The sequence below is a fragment of the Gymnoscopelus microlampas genome, assembly GCF_963454915.1.
Source record: "Gymnoscopelus microlampas genome assembly, chromosome: 8".
Classification (NCBI taxonomy): Eukaryota; Metazoa; Chordata; class Actinopteri; order Myctophiformes; family Myctophidae; genus Gymnoscopelus; species Gymnoscopelus microlampas.
This window is the reverse complement of record NC_139945.1, coordinates 22989860-23009809: the sequence shown is the minus strand read 5'-3', so window position 1 is coordinate 23009809 and position 19950 is coordinate 22989860. Positions and strand designations below refer to the sequence as shown.

Here is a 19950-nt window from a genome sequence, read left to right as displayed (position 1 = left end):
ATTATAAGAATGTTTATAACACATGGGTAATATAAGACATGGGTAGCAACAGCGTGATATAACTTTGAGAGTGGCGACACTAGCGTAGACTCCCATTGTAAGAAAAGAATGCGGAAGTTCTCTTTCTATCTCAATGAGGAAGTTGCAATGTTTGGAACTACAGGAGGCAACACCCCCTCTTGTGGCGAGATCAGAGCATGACGTAACTCTCTCTTTCAATGGGTCTGGGTAGCAAGTGTTACCAAAAAGTCTATATACCCCAAAGGAGTGGGGTCCTTATGTATTGTTAGCAGTAGTAATGTCATTACCACTACTATACTGGAAGATACTGGTAATAGTGCTTGTAGTAATGTACTAGTGCTTGCACTAATAATAGTGGTACTTTCTAGTACTCTTATCATTGGTTGTAGTATTGTACTGGTACTGTATAATCAGTATTTTTAATAGTACTTTCAATAGTAGTAGTAGTACACTATTAATAGTAGCCTACTTGTCCAATATTGTAGTAGTGCTTGATAGAATTTCCTGACATTTAAACTGCAATAATTGAAGAAACAAAAACATATTTGGTCTTTCACCTAAAAAGGAAAACATTGAACATTGAATGAGTATATTCTTTTATTGTGTAGTTGTATTGTCAGCTGGTAACACGCATTAAAACACAGAACACAGCACTGGATTCACACAGAAACAAAAGAAGAGTTCAGATTGGACTAGGGGTGGGACGATAATCGTTATTATTGTTTTTCATGATCAAAAACCACTCACAATAATCTTATCGCAGAGATTTCAATATGTCGTGAAATTGTCATAAGGAAGCATTAGCATTTGTTGAGCTGCAAATTCAGTACCACTTAAACCCTCTATACTTGATAAAACGGACATGTAAAGAGCGCATTTGGTATACGCTCTTATTTCACTCCACACAAATCGATTTGCCAATAGTCGATCTACAAACTCACTACGTGTTGCAACTCAATCGCCCCAGAATAGGGATGGGGGTTCAAGTGGTATAACCAAAGTGGCATTTTAAATTTTAAGCATATTTTGATTATCGCGATTATATTTGCCACAATAATCGTGACATGTAATTTTCATATCGTCCTATCCCTAGATTAGACAAACAGCAAGGTTCTAAAAAAAATACACCTTTACACATTATTGATTACCATTATAGATTACACCATTATAGATTACTTAATTACTTCTTGGATTACATTATGTCCAGATGTGAGGTGCTGGGGACTGGGTAGTAAGTGTAAGCTCTTGTGAATGTTATGTGCAAAATGTAATCTTCAATGTAATCCAGTAGATCACATTCCTTAGATTAATCGGAGCGCTCATATTCTGTAATGTAATCAGATAATGCCTGGTTACTTTTAGGGTGTGCTGTGACTGGGTTTAGGTGAGTTACAAAAATTACTATTACAATGTCAAAATGGTGACCAAAAGGCAAAATGTAATCTATCACTTTGCTCAAAGGGGGTGTATGTGGTATGTGTTTAAATAAAATGATAATTATTAAAAGGTTAATGGTGTAACTATATTCCGATAATCATTGCTATAGTGTTTGTTCAGTAATGGCCAAGTCTCCCTGTCTCTCCAGCTGTTAAGTCAGGATACCAATTTCATCCAATCAGGAGGAGAGAGAACTCATGCATAATATGGCACAGGAAAAACTAGTGAAATCGAAAGTGCTGAAAAAATAAAACAAAATAGCAGACAAAAATGTAAGTATAACATTGAAGCTGATACATTATCTTCGTGGGGTTCTCTCTCCTGGTTGGATAAAACTGGTATCCCAACCTGAAAATGTATTTTCTGTTTTACAAATGTGCTGGAGAGATGGGGAGACGGGAGACCCCTATTACTGAACAAACACTCTACAGCAGTGATTACTATCAGAATATACAGCTATTTAACACTTAAGTTAACAAAAATATTATTCCCTTTTAAAGTAGTAAAATGAAAATCCCTTTACTTTCAGATGTGTTCAGTAGACCAACTGATGAGTCACCAACGTATCTGTCTTTGTCAAACATTCTTGAGAGTAATCCAAAAAGTAATTTGTTTTCTTGTTTTGTTTTCACAAGTATTCATAATCTAAGAACATTTTTACGATCACTGACAGGCACCTTCCCAACAACACATCAGCGTAATCACGTCATGTTCTATTTTCTTTATATAAAAGTTATATTACGATTAAAATCACAATCACGTTTGATTACATTACATGTAATCCCATTATGCCTGATTTATACTTCGTCGTACAAGCTCACAACGCGTGCACTATTGCCAGATTCTGCGAGAGAAATAAGCAACGAGGTCTATGAAAGCAAACCCAAAAGAAGTGACTAGGCTACCTGAGCACTTTAAACATATACGTTGGATATTTGAAAATAGCCAATCTACAAGCTCACAATGCCTTGCAATGCAACGCGTTGTGAGCTTGTAAATCGGCTATTTTCAAAAAATATTTTAAAAAAGTGACACATTTTGAATATTCTTTGAAATATTTTAACAACACAAATCTGGTATGGGGGTCCCTGGCACAAAATATTTTTAGATGGGTGGACAAATATATTAATTTGGGGGTCAAAATGTTTGGGAACCACTGGTTTAAACTACATTAGGAAACAAGCTCAAAAACAAACTACAGTTTAGAAAAACAACCGCAACCCACAAACTACAGACATTACAGAAAAACTAGCCCAAAGTCGCTAATAGTAAGCAGACATGGCAACACTGAACGTGTCGTGAGCTTTAGACCGGCTATTTTCGGCGCGTGACACCGTCGTACGACGAAGCATAAATTAAATTAATATTTCACCTCCAAAATGTTTGTTTTCTTCAAAAGAAATTCAAATCACTCACCCTGTTGAAGCCTTACATTCACGGAGAAGTTTTTGTTTTTGTCACATTCCTTCACAGTGAATGATGATGAATTGAAAACAAGAAATTAATTGATATAAAAATATTCAGTTATGACTGGTGTGACTCAGACAGACTCGAGGTCGGCACCGTTAGTCCTTTATAAGTTTTGTCATGTATAATGACTGTGGTGACAGTGTGACAGTGGCTGTATGTCTGTGGGAGGTGGCTCAGATCCACAAGGCCTGCTGCCTCCATCTACTTCATCAAAGCTCACGCCCACATTTAGCCGTAAAGGGCTTTTTTAGCCTTTTTACAGCCGCGCCCTGCCACGCCCCTTTTACGGTGGGTATAAAGATGAAATGAAGGGCCTCCATTTTGGAGTGAGTGATTATAGGACTGCCTTGTTTTGCGCACACACACGGTCAAAAATCTCTTTATAAACTCCAATACATCTCTCAGGGTATATTCCAAGTCTCTTGTAATCCAGTGTCTTCATTACATCCAAAACACTGAACTTTAATTACAACTTTACTGTTTAAAAAACAGGCCTGGACTTGTCATTTTTAGGGGCAAGGCCTTTAGTGTTTTCTTGAGGGCACAGAGGTCAGGGGCAGCAAGGCCATCAAATAAAACAACAATTTTAAGTTCACAGAAATAACGTAAGTAATTGAATTTAAGGGCTATAGATGATTTGTATTGTTAATACATAGTTTAACTATCATTGAAATAAATAAATAAAGTTTTACACAAAATCATTTATTGTATTTACAAATTACCAATATTTGTAGAAACTCCTGAATCAAAAGGTTGAGTGTGTTTTGGGGCGAGCGTTGTTGTATTCACAGTTACTGGACTCATTGGATGGAGAGTCAGGGAGGGGTTCAGGATTCACTCAACTCATGTTGAACCTCACTAGGCACACCCAGGCTTAGCTTATGTCCTAGATTGTGTGTGACATTGTTTACACCGGAAGTGTAACATTTCCGCAACAAATGCGTGTGAGTGTTTTAGATGTAATTGGACGGAGTGAAAAGGAGTGAAGGACACAGACTGGAAACAATACACTTGGATAATTTATTCTCTGAAAGCTATGTTGGAGTTTATTAGCAGATTTATTTAATTTAGTTTTACTTTTGTTAATACTGGACTCATCATTATAATCATTATTTTATTATTTATTTTTTCATGTTTTTATCGTTTTTTGTTTTTTTTTAAGTGTTCGTTTCATTTTGAAGGTATGCAACACAAATAAATATTCTCCATCAATTCCAAGGCTTCACAGGGTGAGCAACTGATCATTTTGGGGGTGAAGTCCTTTAATTGAAGCATTAGTGTCTGTACTAGCAGCCCAGCCCCTATAGGCAGGCTGTGTGTCAATGTGTTAATCCAGTCTGGATGAAGACTATTAGAGACAGTATTCTAGACAGACTGTGTGTCACTGTGTTAATCCAGTCTGGATGAAGACTATTAGAGACAGTATTCTAGACAGACTGTGGAGTCGAGTCACATTCAGATTGACAACAAGCAGCGTCGAGGCAGAGCTGCGTTTACCTCCAGTCAGCTGTGAGCATGTGTGTGAATATAAAACCTGCTCCCGCAGGCTATAAGGTTAAATGGTGTGCGTGCGTGCCTGCGTGTGTGTGCGTGCTTTCGTGCATTTGTGTGTGTGTGTGTGTGTGTGTGTGTGTGTGTGTGTGTGTGTGTGTGTGTGTGTGTGTGGGCTGGTGGTGGTGGTGGTGGTGCAGGAGGAGGCGGGTGAAGGCAGGTGATTGGTTGGTTGTTGGCTACTGATGTGCATTTCATGCATCTGTGATGAATCTCCTGAGAAGACAAATAAAGGAACATGAATCTACTATATGGTTCTTCAACAGGGAGGGGGGCTGCCAAATCTTTGTGTGATAGGAACCTTTTTTTAGCGGCGCTAGCCGCTCTATACCTTTAGGTATAGAGCGGATCCTGCTCTACCTGACTTTGTCCGTGTTCACCGTCAACGTTCTGATTGGTCAGACCCGTCAACGTTCTGATTGGTCAGACCCGTCAACGTTCTGATTGGTCAGACCCGTCAACGTTCTGATTGGTCAGACCCGTCAACAAAGTGATTGGTCAAGCTTCACGTGACACATGGCTATAAACACATTATAAACACATATCGATGACATAATGTATCAAAGGCGCCGCTACCTTCACACAGGGTGTGATTTTTTTGTACATTAACCACTTGAACCCTAGCATCCCAGTGCCTATTCCAGGGGGAAACATTTGCCAAAATAGTAGATCTACAAGCTCATAATGCGTCTCAGCTCGACACATTGTGAGCTTGCAGATTTTTGGTGAAGAGGTCTGGTGTGGAGGTAAAAAAAAGAGTAGACCAAGTACAGAGCCATATGTCAAGTGTACAAGTATTGATGGTGTAAGTGGTTAAATGTCTAAAAATACACATTAACGTGAATCCAACCTGTTCCTTGAAATTTTACAACAAACAAACAAAAAACATTAATTTACACAACACTGATGATAGTGTTGTCAAACAAGTCTGTGAAGCTATCTATGAAATCTATTAAAAAGTTTAATCTGCAACACAATTGTATACAATATAGGGTCCCTGCTTCATCTCTCTCTCTCAACTAAGGGGCCTGATCTACTGTATAGTGTCTGTATGAGGTTATGCAGTACTCTACCTGTCCACCGGAGGGCAGCGGGGAGCCAGTTAACCGAGGGGGTGTGGCCTATCCTCGGCTGTTGGGTAGACGACTGATGCCGATCCTGTCGATGGGTACGTTGACCCGTCGTCTTGGGGACTCTAACACCTTCCTGCAAGACAGGTTTAATCTCTAATGTACACAATCCTCAGTGTTTATTTAACTCTGAGAGTGTACGAACGGGTCCATTTGGTTTCATTTGTACACTCTCAGAATTACAGACCCATAAGGGGCCATTTGGGGACCCCTGGTAGTCCCCGAACCAGGCGCCAAGGAATCTACGCTGGATTTGAAGCCCACTTCCTGAATCTCTTAACGGTGCAGTTCCCGTTAATGGCCCAGCAGATCTTGCTATTTCACCTCCTGCAGGCTCCAGAAGAATTTACTCTCAATACAAGTGAACGAGGTTTTGGCCGGACTTTACACTTGATTGTTTACACTTAGATTTGTTCTTGACTTTACACTTGAAACACTTTATGTTTTCAAACGCTAGTTTAAAGTCTTTTTAAAATGAATACCATGACATGAGTTTAGTAAATTATGGTCCCATTGATTAAAACATTTATGCTTCTAGGGCTTCTACTAGTTCTACAGAGTGAAGACCCGCCCTCGCTGCGGTTGCAGCCAATAGCAGTCGTTTCCAGTTTCTTTTTGGGACCGGAAGTTCAAAGATGGCGGGCAGGAAAAGTGCTTTCAAGACAGCTCTGTAGAAACCAATGGGGCTCCCTTCGACCATATTTTTTACAGTCTATGCTCCGAACCCAATGTTGAGAACCAGTGCCTTACTTTACCTCTGTTTTGTCCCCTGTTTGGTTTCCATGGAGCTGATTGACAGGCGGTCTAGCGGCGTGTTGTTGCCGGGGAAACTCCTCTTCCTCTTTGGCTCCATGACGTCGTTCTCCATTCGTACCATGTGGTCCAGTAGGAGGAGCTTAGCTGATAGCTCCTCCCCCGTCTTCTCTGCTGTGGGGCGGGGCTGCAGCGGCACTCCTCTGTCTATATACTGGAATACAATACAATACAATACTGGTTTAATATGTGTCGATATACTGGAATACAATACAATTCTGGTTTAATATGTGTTGATATACTGGAATACAATACTGGATTATATTTCCCAAATATGCAGTTTGGGCAATATTAAGCCAGTATTGTATTCCAGTATATAGAGTAGACACATTTAAACAGCAAACAATACTGGTTTAATATGTATCTATATACATACAATACATACTGGAATACAGTACTGGCTTAATATTGCCCAAACTGTATATTTGGCCAAAAGTGATATCATATTGATGATATCACTTCAATCCATCCATCAATCCATAGTTCATGCATGTATGTCACCCAAATATTTGACCAAATATGGAGTTCCACAATTAAGGCTCCAGATTTGCTTATGATCCTGTCAACATGATGTCATGACATTCAAATAGTTACAGATAGCACAGGGAAAGCTTCAGTAATGTCTCTTACTTGCACAAGAGAGTGAGGTACTTTTACTTATTCTTTTTTACAAATTGAAAAAATATAATTATGGACTTGTAGGCCTATCAGGTTTGTTTAAATGTATATTTTATTGGTTTCCTGTCATTTGAAAAGCCACCATTTTTACAATGGAAATTACAGATACACTAATAATCAGGACATTGACATCATTTCTTGCAAAATGGCATGCACTTTAGCCCTCGGCAGATTAGGTCTACAAGGTTACAACTGGACCTGACCATGTGTACAGCCAGCCATCTAACCCAAAATTATGACACAGTGATGATGTGATGGTAATCATTCTGCTGGTTGTATACATTTCTGCAAACAGTGACAAATAAAGACTTGACTTAGCATGATTCTGTAGATCTAAAAGAAGTAAGAATGGTAGCCGACCTGGCGTTTATGTAATATAAGTAATAATTGCGTCGCGTCATCGCCTTGATATTAGCGTTAGCCTATATTCTCATGAGGACAGCTGTGGGGGGGGGGGGGGGGGGCGTGTTTGGATGCATCGCTGTCACTCAAGACGGCCGTGGGGGCGTGTTTGGGTTCAAGGGGCGCGGCCTTACCCATGAGAACGCCGTCATTTGGACACACGGCACTGACCCTATTGTTGACTTGTTATTTACATTTTCGTATTATCTATTTTGTAACTGCAATTCATGAATGCGTGTATGGAAAATAATTTCACCCACTCATTTACACCTGTAAACTTGGGATGTGACAATAAACTTTTGTTTTATGTTTGGAGGTCATAGTATGTCAATATCTTGGGTGTGGCTCTAGAGAAAACTAGAATCCATCTGGAGCTAGTCTCGCTGGATCGATTAGTGCCAAATGTCTTGAGCAAAGTAGCAGCAGATCAGGTATCTGTTTCTTAGATCAGATTTTTTCCTCAACCACAGGTGTTAAGAATGTGATTTAGATAGCAAGTAATAGTTTTCTCTACTAGAGGTTGGGGCTGCTACACGGTCCACACATCTACGCGGCCCTCACACATATGTCGTACCACCGATCAGTCTGAGTCATATGGCCCTATTCCAGACCAAGCTAAACCTCTACCCATTAACCGTTACCCGCGATTTTCTACCCATTACCTGTTAAATACGGATAAGGGAGCTGGCGCTGTCCCTAAATGCTATTCTGCACCTGCTATACCCGTTCTCCATTATGCCGACACCGTTATTTGCGGGTGGAGGCGTGCCTGTGGGCGTGTTGTTGCTATATCCCCCAAATTGCTATTCTGCCCACACACACGGCTGTGGCTTTGGGAAAGCGCACAGCGGATTCTAAAACCACCCGCACGAGCGCACAGGCTGCAATGGATTCGTGGAGACGGCCAGGGCGCACAGCGCGCACCTGTCTCTTCTAGGCCATTATTGTCAACAAATCTCTGTGATTCTAATTTTACTATATTTTATATTTATTTATGTCTCAGTCAGAGAGACGTGACCCACCCCCTGCTGGCCCGCCGGCCCTCCCAAATGTGGGACAATTTGTCCATTTTTTTTTATTGTAAATGCAAACAAGCCAGTCAGGGTTTCAGCACCATAGACAACACCTTTTTTTCTCCAGACAAAGGCAGTCTGTGTAGGCCTATTTTCCAATCAAATGAAATTACTTTGGCTACAATAAATGTTGCCAGAAGTTATAATAATAAGAACTAGAAAATGTGCTCCTCGGAGCACAAGTCTCCGCCAGCAGAACCGTGCTATCAACTGTCATCAACTGTGATATCAGTTTGTACTGGAATGTACTGTTCTTGATTAATCCTGTCTAAGCTATTTATATTACGTATTGTGATGACACCAGTGTGTCTACATAATGTATTGCTCCGCCATCTCTCAGCCATTTCGTGATTATTCCTGTCTTACCTCACTTTGAAAGAGACCAAGACTCTTTCAAAGTGACGCATCTATTTATAGGCCGCTATACGTCATGCGTCTCACTAGCCAATCCGAGCACACACTTTCAACGTATTGTCACGTGTCACGTGAGGCTTGACCAATGTTAGCTTGGCCGAGGGGGGGGGACGGAAAGTGAAAACATAGTCTCCTGGCGACAATAAAACATTAATTACAATAAAAATCCTACTACTATAATTGACAAAAGCTCCGAAGTTCGTCCAGGATTCGCAAGCACAGGATCACTCCACATGCCTCCAAGACCTGCCACAGACTGTTGATTAGAGCTATGGCTATTATTTAGGCATCTTACCCCACCTCGATCAGTGATCAGACTCTCGCTTGATTGATTCTTTGATTTGCCTATCAGACCCTCAGCCTGATCTGGCAGGTTGCCATAGCAACCAGATACAGGAAGTTTGACCTCTTTATCACATGACCGAGGTTGGGAGGTTGGGAGGCTGGAAAGGTTGGGAGGTTGGGACTAGAGGTTAGGGCCGCAAAGCAAAGCGGGGAGGGGAGGAGAGAAGAGGAGAGGAGAGGCCAGAGAGGCCGGAGAGGCCGGACTTCGCATGACGTGTGTACAGAGCTATGACTAGGCCAGCAAAGTCCTAGTTCATGAATATCTCTTACAAAGCCATGCCACGGAAAAGAAAACCATCTATGGGCCTTCGGACCTGAGACGCCAAGCGCAAGCGTTTGCTTCGTGCAGGAGAACATCTAAACGCAACACGCTGTAAAAGCAAGAGCGTAAAGCGTAAAAGGACCACAGAAAAGGACAGAAACTTCAGAAGAGCATGGACACCTCCACACCAGAAATAGTTGACTTTCACACACCAACTATGGATAGTGTCTGCAATTCATGCTATGCTGTCATGTTCCCTTGGGAAACATCAAAAGGTCCTGCTGGTAAGAAGTCCTTCCGTGACTGTTGCCAGTATGGAAAGATCTAACTCCAGCCATTCATAGACCCCCCTCTTAAACTACAATCTCTGTTTGACAGGGACTCTCTCCAATCCAGACAATTCATGGACAACATCAGGCAGTATAATGGCTTAGTATCAATGGCTTCCAAGAACGTCACTGGTAAGATAGTGGGGTTCAAAGGACAAGGACCAAAGCCATTCAAGATGAGTGGCCAGATGTACCACATTACTCCATCTGCAATCTTTCCTGACAGCACAAAGAAGCCCAAATTCTCACAAATCTTTGTCTTTGATCAAGATAATGAAATTAAGAACCGCCTTCATCAAGCAAAAGGAGACGGACTTATATTACGAAAGACACATTGACCTTGATTCAAGATGAGTTAAAGACAGTCAATCGTTTAGTAAAGTCCTTTCAAACCGGTGCTGAAATCTTCAATGCAAACCCAAGTCGGGAACTCAAAATGGTGTTCAAGGCTAAAAGCTCACAGGGGGCAAATAAATGTCACCTTAACCCTGATGTGGTTATTGTGGCACCAGGAGACCAGATAGAGCATAGGGACATTGTACTGTATAGAACAACAATTGATGCAGCTAACCACAGAGAGACTACACACATCCATGAACTCCACCCTATGTATGACCCAGCTGCCTATCCCTTGATATTACCACATGGAGATGATGGCTTCAGCCTTGATAATCCCGTCATGAAAGTTAATGCAAACTCAACCACTGACAAAATTACTCTTCAAGAGTTATTTAGATTCCATATACAACTCCTTCAACACTGTACTGAAATCAGGGTGAAAGAATCTTCCTCCCAAGGATCCCTCCCAAGGATCCCTCACCATGACAGAAGTGATGAGCTTCCCTTCACATTTCGCAGACGCCAGTTCCCTGTCAGGTTAGCTTTCTCCGTTACCATCAATAAAGGTCAAGGCCAAGAGAATGACAGAGTTGGCATCTTCATGGCCAACTCTACACAGCCTTCTCAAGGGGAAAGAGAGCCAGCGCTGTCAAAGTTTACATTGAGGGTAATGATGAGGGAACAACTGACAATATTGTTTACACCGAACTATTTTGATTATGTTTTATTACTTTTTTTTTCTTTTTTAATATGTCCATCATATTTTAAAATATATCCATCATCTACTTACATCAGCCTGTGTTCGCTCATGGCCAACTCTACACAGCCTTCTCAAGGGGAAAGAGAGCCAGTGCTGTCAAAGTTTTCATTGAGGGTAATGATGATGGAACAACTATTTTAATAATTCTTCATTATTATTTATCTTTTAATTTTATTTTTCGAATAGATTTAAATAGATGTGTGGGGAAGTGGCCCACACATCTAGTAATATATAAGTTGTAATACAAGATATTATACGGTGTGTTCCGTCCATGCTCAGATGATGTCGGCCTCTGTGCATAGGTCTCTTCAACCCTGCTCCTTGTATGGGTATGTCGGGCCGGCTCCATATATGAGTATATTGTATAATAATTGCTTCGCGTCATCACTTGATACATACCTGCGTTGGCCTATGTTCTATGTATAGACGACGGCTGTGGGGGGCGTGTTTGGACCATAGACTGTATAAAATGAATGGACAGCGTTACGCCCCTAGACTCTACAGACCGTAAATGAAGCCGATTGTTCAGCTGTGTGCAATCCGCCATCTTTCATTATCGCGTCATATCGCGTCATATCCTGCAGAATGACACCAGACCATTGGTTGGGTAGCTTGTCAATCAAAAGCGGGGGCGGGGAATGAATGCTATTGGTTGTGTAGCTTGTCAATCAAATCATCCCCCCCCCCCCCAGAGCATAGCCTACCTTATCGTCAATTTTAAAATAAATGGGACCATAGTTTACTAGCGACTGCAAGCATATAGTATTTATAAAAAAATGTATTAAGGTAAGAAAATCTAGTCTAAAGTTTGTCAAAAAACCATCCGCTTGTGTTAAAATAAATTCTTTCTGACACCAGCAGGGGTAAAACAGCGAAACTACAGGCCATTCATATGAACTGTCTCTTCCGTATTGGCGTCAATGTAAAAATCTCAGGCTGGCCCCTTGGTTTGGACGCATCGGTCACTCAAGACGGCCGTGGGGGCGTGTTTTTTTTATTATTGTAACGTCAGAACCAACGGTTAGGTCAAACCCTCTTCAACATTTGCGGAAACACATTACCCCCAGATAAACTGGAGGAAATATGTACACTATGAAGAGCGGATTGAATGAGGTATCTTGGTCTTCCTGATAGGGAAAAAACACCTGAATAGATAATTCCTTTTGTCTTTAAATTGCTAAACTGCTTGCTGATATCAGTCATTTATGTGACCTTATGTGGAATGTCAATTTTGGGTGCATTGGCGCATTTGACACTTGACAACGACTAGACAAATGAAGGAAATTCTAAACTATTGAAAAAAGAAAAAAGAACAATTGAAAGAAAGGGTTCAAAGTTATTTTGAAGCTGAGATGGGTATCAGCTACCGGCAGCAGCAGGGCTCCTTGGATTACAAAGACAGTACTGCAAGGAAAGCTAGGAGGGAAATGCTTGCATTCATAATTTTCCTGCTGATGTGATGAGAAACATCATAATAGTGTCTGCTTGACAATAATAGCATGTGCTTAATTCAGTGTGGGGTATTACTTTTGTGGGGTTTGTTATGTCCATTTTTGTAGAATAATTCTGTTGTTTATTAACAGTGCAGTGTACTTTAGGTTACATCATATAATGGAAGGCACATGATGCCTGAAAAAAAAAAGTGTGTTGGTGCATGTCACGTGTGCATAATGCATTACGATTGGGAGCTGCAAACACGCCGGTTTTAGGGACACGGCCGGAATGTCTTTACCGGCCGGCAGTTTGAACAGAAAAGCTTCAGGGGTGGTTGCTGCTAAATTCATCCATGTCATTCCTCTGAGGATGACATGAAGAAGCACTGCCTGGAACCTGACGTACATGTACATTGGGAAGATGGGCAGACGGGTGATGCTGGATGAGTCCAACCCCACTGAGTGGGAAGCCTGGCAGCATCCATGGAGACCTCTGCATCAACATTGGCAAGAACATCCATGGCAGTGACACTCAGGAAAACGCCAGGATGGAGATTGGTGTGTGGTTCTTGACCGAGGAGTTAGTTCAGCAACTAACAGCTCCCCGGATCCAAGTTAATAACAACCAATCACATGCCAACTCAACTGGAGTTTTTTTTTAATACTCTAGACACACCGCCCGTTGCTACTGCAGAGACAGGAAAAAAATAATCATTATCGGTTGCCCTGGTCTCTTGCGACGCTAGCGGCGCGTCCCATGTGCGGTAGAGACCCGGTGAGGCCCCATGTGAGGCAGGACACCCCCCTGGGCCCAAAGATCTTTTCAAACCATCCATAATGCATAGCCTAAAAAAAAAAAACATACTGTATGACTATGAAAACATCCTCGCTACTTTGTTTCCAAGTATAAGAGCTCTATTAATAAGATACTCCAAAGCAGGGGATGTTCTTTTCTTTTCTTTTTTTCTTTGTACATTTTTTTTATGGTAAAATTCAGTCCTAAAAGGCGAGTGTCATAATTATAATGATGACTGTCCTGAAATCTTGCTGAAAAGGAAAGCCTCCTGGTGGAGGTGCCTAGGAGGCTCCTGTGGACTTGTAAGATCTCGAGGTCATAGGCCTTAGGCCAGGGCTGGGAAGGCCTCGGGGTCATCCACGTTGGGCACAGACAGTCCACTGGGCGTGTCGCTCCATCCTCCACCACGGGGCACCCTAGCAGAGAAACGATCGCGAGGCTCACGGGCCTCGCCTCGCCCACGGCCTCCCCTGCCACCAGGGGGCCCCCCACGGCCGCGATCTGGACGACTCGAGTCTCCAAAGTTGATCTTTATCCGGGACGTGATGTTATTGGCTGGCTTCCGGAAGTGGTACTCGTCCTCTGCTTTAGGAGGCTCTTCTGCTTCATCACTACACGTGATTACCTCAGAAGTACCGGCTTTCTTCTCATCCTCCGTCTTGGACTTGTGCAGCACATATCTTTTCTCACAATCTGTGTCCTCGGTGACCTTGCGGATGTTAAACTCCATCTTGGCGCGCTCCTTTTCCTGCATGGCTTTATATTCGTCCAGAGTCATCTCCTTGGGGGCCTCCTCCTTCTTCACTTCTACCTCATTGTCCTTGTTCTTGGAGTCTGCGGGCAGATGCTCCTGGTTAACCTGGTTCATGTCATCCTTGTCAGTGTCCCTGTTGTGAGATCCACTTCCACCACGTTTCTCACTTTTCGGGGATGTATCGCTGCTAATGTGTCGGTCAAATTCCTGTCTACTCCGGGAGTCGAAACCACCGCCACGGCCCATGCCGCCACGTCCTCTGCCCCCGCGGCCGCCCCTGGCACCTCCACGTCCTCTCATGGGCCTTTCACCAACAAGATTCTCCACAGAGAATTCACCTCCCTCTGCTTTCTCAGCACCTTCACCAGCAGGCATCGCCGACGCAACGTGACGTGAGAGACTACTGTCTGTAGGGGGGCGAGTTTCTCCCCTCTGGCTGACCTGGGTGGACCTGCCACCCTCACCCTCGGGCCTACCACTCATCCTGGGCCTGGGACCCTCGCCCTCGGGCCTGCCACCCATCCTGGGCCTGGGACCCTCGCCCTCGGGCCTGCCACCCATCCTCAGCCTGGGACCCTCGCCCTCAGGCCTGCCACCCATCCTGGGCCTGGGACCCTCGCCCTCGGGCCTGCCACCCATCCTGGGCCTGGGACCCTCGCCCTCAGGCCTGCCACCCATCCTGGGCCTGGGACCCTCGCCCTCGGGCCTGCCACCCATCCTCAGCCTGGGACCCTCGCCCTCGGGCCTGCCACCCATCCTGGCCCTGGGACGCTCGCCCTCGGGCCTGCCACCCATCCTAGGCCTGGGACCCTCGCCCTCAGGCCTGCCACCCATCCTGGACCTGGGACCATCACCATAGGGTCTACCACCCGTCCTGGACCTGGGACCCTCGCCCTCGGGCCCTCGATCCATCCTCTGTCGCGGGCCACCATCTTTCTTGAGAGGCACTGCCTGGGTCTCCTTCTTGTCTTCAAGGGAGTCCTTTTTCTGGGCTCCAGTCTTGGCGGTACCAGGAACAGCAGCCTCCTTCTTTATCTTCAACAGCTCAAACGGGTCTGACTCGTCGTCCAATAAATGTTCGAACCGATTGGTTATGGCACAGCCAAAACCTTCTTGCATTTGTCCGGCCATGATGGTGCCCCTTAAGCAGGATCTTCCTCTGATTCTCTTAATATCAACCCAGGCAGGCTCTGGAAATCCCTGTGCTACAGTCTGTTCAACAGATCTTCAGGTGAAGTGGTACAAGATGGTGGATTTGTTGCTAAAAGTAAAAGACATTACGCCTCTAGCACTGAATTAAGAATTCTGTTTGGTCACTGTATATTGAAACTGGAAAGATTCACCATTCTGACACTAACTATCCCAGGGACTAAATTACATTTTATTTAACACTTCTTTTTAAAGGACGTGGTTGTGATGACGAGATTGTGATGTCATTGCACGATGATGTCATAGCGTAGAATACACAATGACGTTACTCAAACCGAGAGGCCATTTTTGCCATCATACATGACATCACATGAAGCCACGCTGTTATTCAGAGGTACTCACAGTGCTTGAGTCAAAGTATAATTCGTCCATTATTAAATCTCCATATTTTAACTTTTTGTGTTTTTTGAAATAAATTAACACCCTACTTTATCATACATTACATTACAGTCATTTAGCAGACGCTTTTATCCAAAGCGACTTACAATAGCGACTTACAATAAGCTACAATAAGCTAGATATTCTACTTTTGCTACATTTGAATTTGAATCCTGAAAAGTAACAGTGGAAATATAGGTTTACACCTGACAGAGACGAAATACTCTTGGTCAAATATTACTCAACTACAAGTGAGACTTGCTCAGTCAAATTTTTAAGAACTGAAGTGCTTGCTTTTAAGAATACTAAAGTATTCAAAAGTGCATGCTTTCAGAAATATAAGTATTCAAAGGTATACATTATTACAAAGTACATTTAGTTTTTTATATACTTTTTAATTGAATACAATTTTAAAACAATGTACTGTAAGTCAGTGGGGCTCAAATCGTGCTGAAACCCTGTCCAAATCTGGAGTTGACTGACCTCATCAATATGACCTCATCAATATGACCTCATCAATATGATGTCATGGACATGCCAGGGAAAGGAAACTGAGTGCATGCGCCTTCAGCGTCATTTTCGCCTACAACACAAAGGCCCCGTCCGAAATCGCATACTAACATACTAACTCAATTAATAGTTCATTACTTTCTTCTGCTTAGTAGCTTCTAAATACTAAATTCAAGAAGCTGCGTCCGAAATAGCATACTAACATACTATTTAGTACGGCAAATTACTTTTTAGTATATCCAAAAGTTTAGTATACTAAATAGTATTCAGGAAAATTAAAAAAAACATCAATTTTATAGGCTAGGTGTCTGAAATCACATAAGGCCTACTAACATACTATTTAGTATGCCAAATTACTTTTTTGTATGCCCGAGGCGCTATATACATCTGAGATATTATTATTATTGCTAAATAGTATGTAGGATGCATACTAAATTCAAGTAAGTTTGTAGTGTTCGACAGTTGACACTACGTGGCTACATACATGTTGATGAATTGAATACATAGGACCACAATGGAAACAAGTACCAAGGACCTTAGTGTTATCCTTTTAGCTTTAATGTCTTACTGTACCATATGCTGTTTACATTTCTGTCTAATAAAGTATTCAATCAATCAATCAATCAATCAATCAATACAGTATTAGGTAGTTTTGCATTTCACTACCATCCAGGCTCCATCGTCACCCCACTTGACCTTCCATCCCGATCAATTTCCCAGCCAATGAGCAGCGTGTTGGCAACCAGCTAGATGAACTCCACTGCTGTGTTTGCGCCCAATGGGACATGTTATTTTATACTGACCCTTGGCTGACCTTGAACAGCCCACACAGGGCCATTCAGACTGGAGGCTTCTCCATGCACTGACTAGGTGGAGTAATACATTTTCAGTTCAGGATTACAATTTCATCCAATCAGCAGAGAACAAATCTACAGGACGCAGGATAAACAAGTGAAATTGGACGTGATGAAACAAAATTGCGCAGACAAAATCTGGACTTTAACATGATGAATGGGGTTATCCTGTACCCCCCCCCCCTACACACACACTTCTGTTTTGCCCTTGCGGTTGCGTATAAATCAGTGGTTCTGAAACTTATTTATGTCAAGGACCCCCAAATTGACACATATTAGCCTGTAAACTCCCATTTGAAAACATATGCCAGGGAGAAGAGAAGATATTTACAGTTATAGCAGTGATTCTCAAACATTTAACGGGTCCACATTTGGTTTCTTTTGTACACTTTTGGAGTTACAGAACCATAGAGGTCCATTTGGTTCCTAACTAACAATCATTTGGCTGGGAACCCCCTAGAACCCCCTCAAGGACCCCTGGGGATCCCCGGACCCCCGGATGCCTGAGTCATAGTGTCGGGGGCTTTGTCAGGGTACCCATTGTACCCGTCTGTCTGTGTCCCTTTTGTGCCCATATATGGAGATCTCTGTATCTGTCTGTCTGTACGTATCCCTTTTATGCCCATATATCTGTATCTGTCAGTCCTTGTCCCTTTTTTGCCCATATTTGGAGAGCCCTGATATTATCAGTATATGCCCATATATTGGAATGTCCACATATGGGTATATTGGCTGGATCAGCGGTTCTGGACAACTGGATATTCGAACTGCTCGATGGCGGGCACCGCACGCCCTCGTGTCCTTGCCACTGCACGCGGCAGGTTTGAAGTGGGTCCTCCCATATAGGCCTATATGCACATGACCACATACTGTATGGGCATAGCGGTTGGATCTGTGGCTCTGGACAACCGGATCTCTGTATCTGCCAGTCCATGTTCCTTTTATGCCCATACAGTATATGGAGATCGCTGATGTCATCAGTGTATGCCCATATATGGGCATGCCCCCTTTTGTGCCCATGGAACTGATTTGTTTTGCTCCTGATGCCATGACGACACATTGAGGTTAGACAACACACTCCATATTTGGGCGTAGCTGCATTGGGAAATCCTGATATGGTTATGGCTGAGTCAGAGTGAAGTCAGAGGTCTGTCCGCCCGCCTCCCATTAGCCAATTTTAATATAGGATAGGATAATAATTTGAATATTGTGGAAGAGAGACTTGAGAGACTATCGATAACGTGAACAAGGCTATGTCGTTACTACACTCTATGACTGGACTCTGGAGTTTTGGAAGTAATAATTTAGCATGTGATATTTAATTTATTTTTGGAGGTCACACAGTATCGATTCATTCAAATCTTTGAATAGTATTTCCATTTTTAGAGGCTATGGTATTTTATGTTGTTGACAAATTTGTTTAGAAGTCATAGTTAGTTGTTTTGTGCAATAGAAGAAGCCACATAAAGAGACAAACAAACAGAGCCCACCCCGCCCTCAGAGGGAACACAGGGTATACAGCCTACTGTCTGTATATAGCATATCGCTGTTGTCGGGCAGAAGCCTCTTATCTCCACATACAGAGACGGTATACTGTATATATCATCATTTTGTGAATGGCGATGTCTTACAATGAAACATTCCAGGTTAGCGTTAAACCTCAGACTTGTCTTTTCATCTGTATGTCGGGTATACAAAAAATCTCGTAAAGAAACAAACAAACAAAACTTAAAACCTGATAAAGACTTTTATATGAGCAACTTTCTCATCTTCATCTTTCATATTTCTAAGGATAATCAGAAGGTAACAGCCATCTCTTTGTGTGTCTGTGCGTGGGTGTGTGGGTGTGTGGGTGTGTGCGTGCGTGCGTGCGTGTGTTACCTGTGGTATTCCATGGGCGATGTGGAGACAGTCCACACGGCAGTCGAGTAGAGAGACAGACAGGATACAGGACAGCAGAACACAGCCCAGCATCTACAAAGAATATATACACTACTTTACATGTAATATGATATGTCTTCCATATAATACATTTCAAAAATGTACATTTTTTAGTCGATATTCGCATATAGCCTATTGATGTAGGATCGGTCTGTCTGTACCTACCTACCTACTGTAGTTAGTTAGTTAGTTACTGTAGTTACTTTATTGACACAATTGTGTCCAAACAATAGTCGAAAATCCTTGAATTAAAAAAACGCATTAAAATATACAATACACAACACAAAATCCCTTGACCCAACAGGAGCTTTCTGTTGCTCCAAAATAAATGTACATATCCATCCATCCATCCACTGTGTGCGTGTGTGTGTGTGTGTGTGTGTGTGTGTGTGTGTGTGTGTGTGTGTGTGTGTGTGTGTGTGTGTGTGTGTGTGTGAGTTCTATCTGTGTGTCCGGTGGGTCCTGTCAGGTTTCATTCATCCAGACTCTCTCCTTATTTACCTTTACCCACAATCCATCTGTGAAAACACAGTGATCGGGGTGCTGTGAGCAACGCCCAGACAAACAGCAGGAACGCTGGGCTACGCACAGGAAGTTATAATATTATGACTAGACATAGGGTGCGAGGGAGGGGCATCATCTGATGACCTGACGGAGTCAATAATAATGAATTTAGTCAATGATATTAATAAAAACAATAAGGTTTATTGGTACCACACCTGACATATAAGGAGTGGGGCTCAAAGTGCTTTATAGGCAGCGCTGGGACAAGTAAAAGGCCTGTAAAATATACCTTACAGTACCAAAGTAAGATGTACAGTACAAGCTCACAGCAAGCTTGAACATCTGCGATTTTTTAAGGTTTTTGAAAAATGTCGAAAATGTCTGGAAACTTTTGAATATTTTTTTACATAGATCTTCTCTTCTGGGGGTGCCTGACACAAAACATTTTCAGGTGGGGGTCCGCGGCCAAATTGATATCAATTTGGGGGTCCTTGCTATGAACGAAAAAGTTTGAGAACTACTGCTATTACCATTCAGCTATGGCCGC

At 42.7% G+C, this 19950-nt stretch overlaps 2 protein-coding genes across 2 annotated transcripts in view; both read right to left on the bottom strand.

The window, feature by feature from the left end:
* Positions 1 to 725: 725 nt before the first annotated feature.
* Positions 726 to 19950, bottom strand: part of ostn (osteocrin) — a 22863-nt gene continuing 3638 nt past the window's right edge. Inside the window, exons 2-5 of the mRNA XM_084064315.1 lie at positions 18840 to 18932; positions 6365 to 6576; positions 5553 to 5685; positions 726 to 4695 (exon numbers count right to left, since the gene is read on the bottom strand). Of these exons, the coding sequence (XP_083920441.1) occupies positions 5601 to 5685; positions 6365 to 6576; positions 18840 to 18932 (390 nt within the window). The 3' untranslated portion in view covers positions 726 to 4695; positions 5553 to 5600. The remainder of the gene's footprint in view (positions 4696 to 5552; positions 5686 to 6364; positions 6577 to 18839; positions 18933 to 19950) is intronic.
* On the bottom strand, positions 13579 to 15138 carry LOC311050037 (uncharacterized protein; the record flags this gene model as incomplete). The annotated part of the gene is made up of 1 exon (XM_084064004.1): positions 13579 to 15138. The coding sequence occupies one exon, from the start codon at positions 15136 to 15138 to the stop codon at positions 13579 to 13581; it is 1560 nt and encodes a 519-aa protein (XP_083920130.1).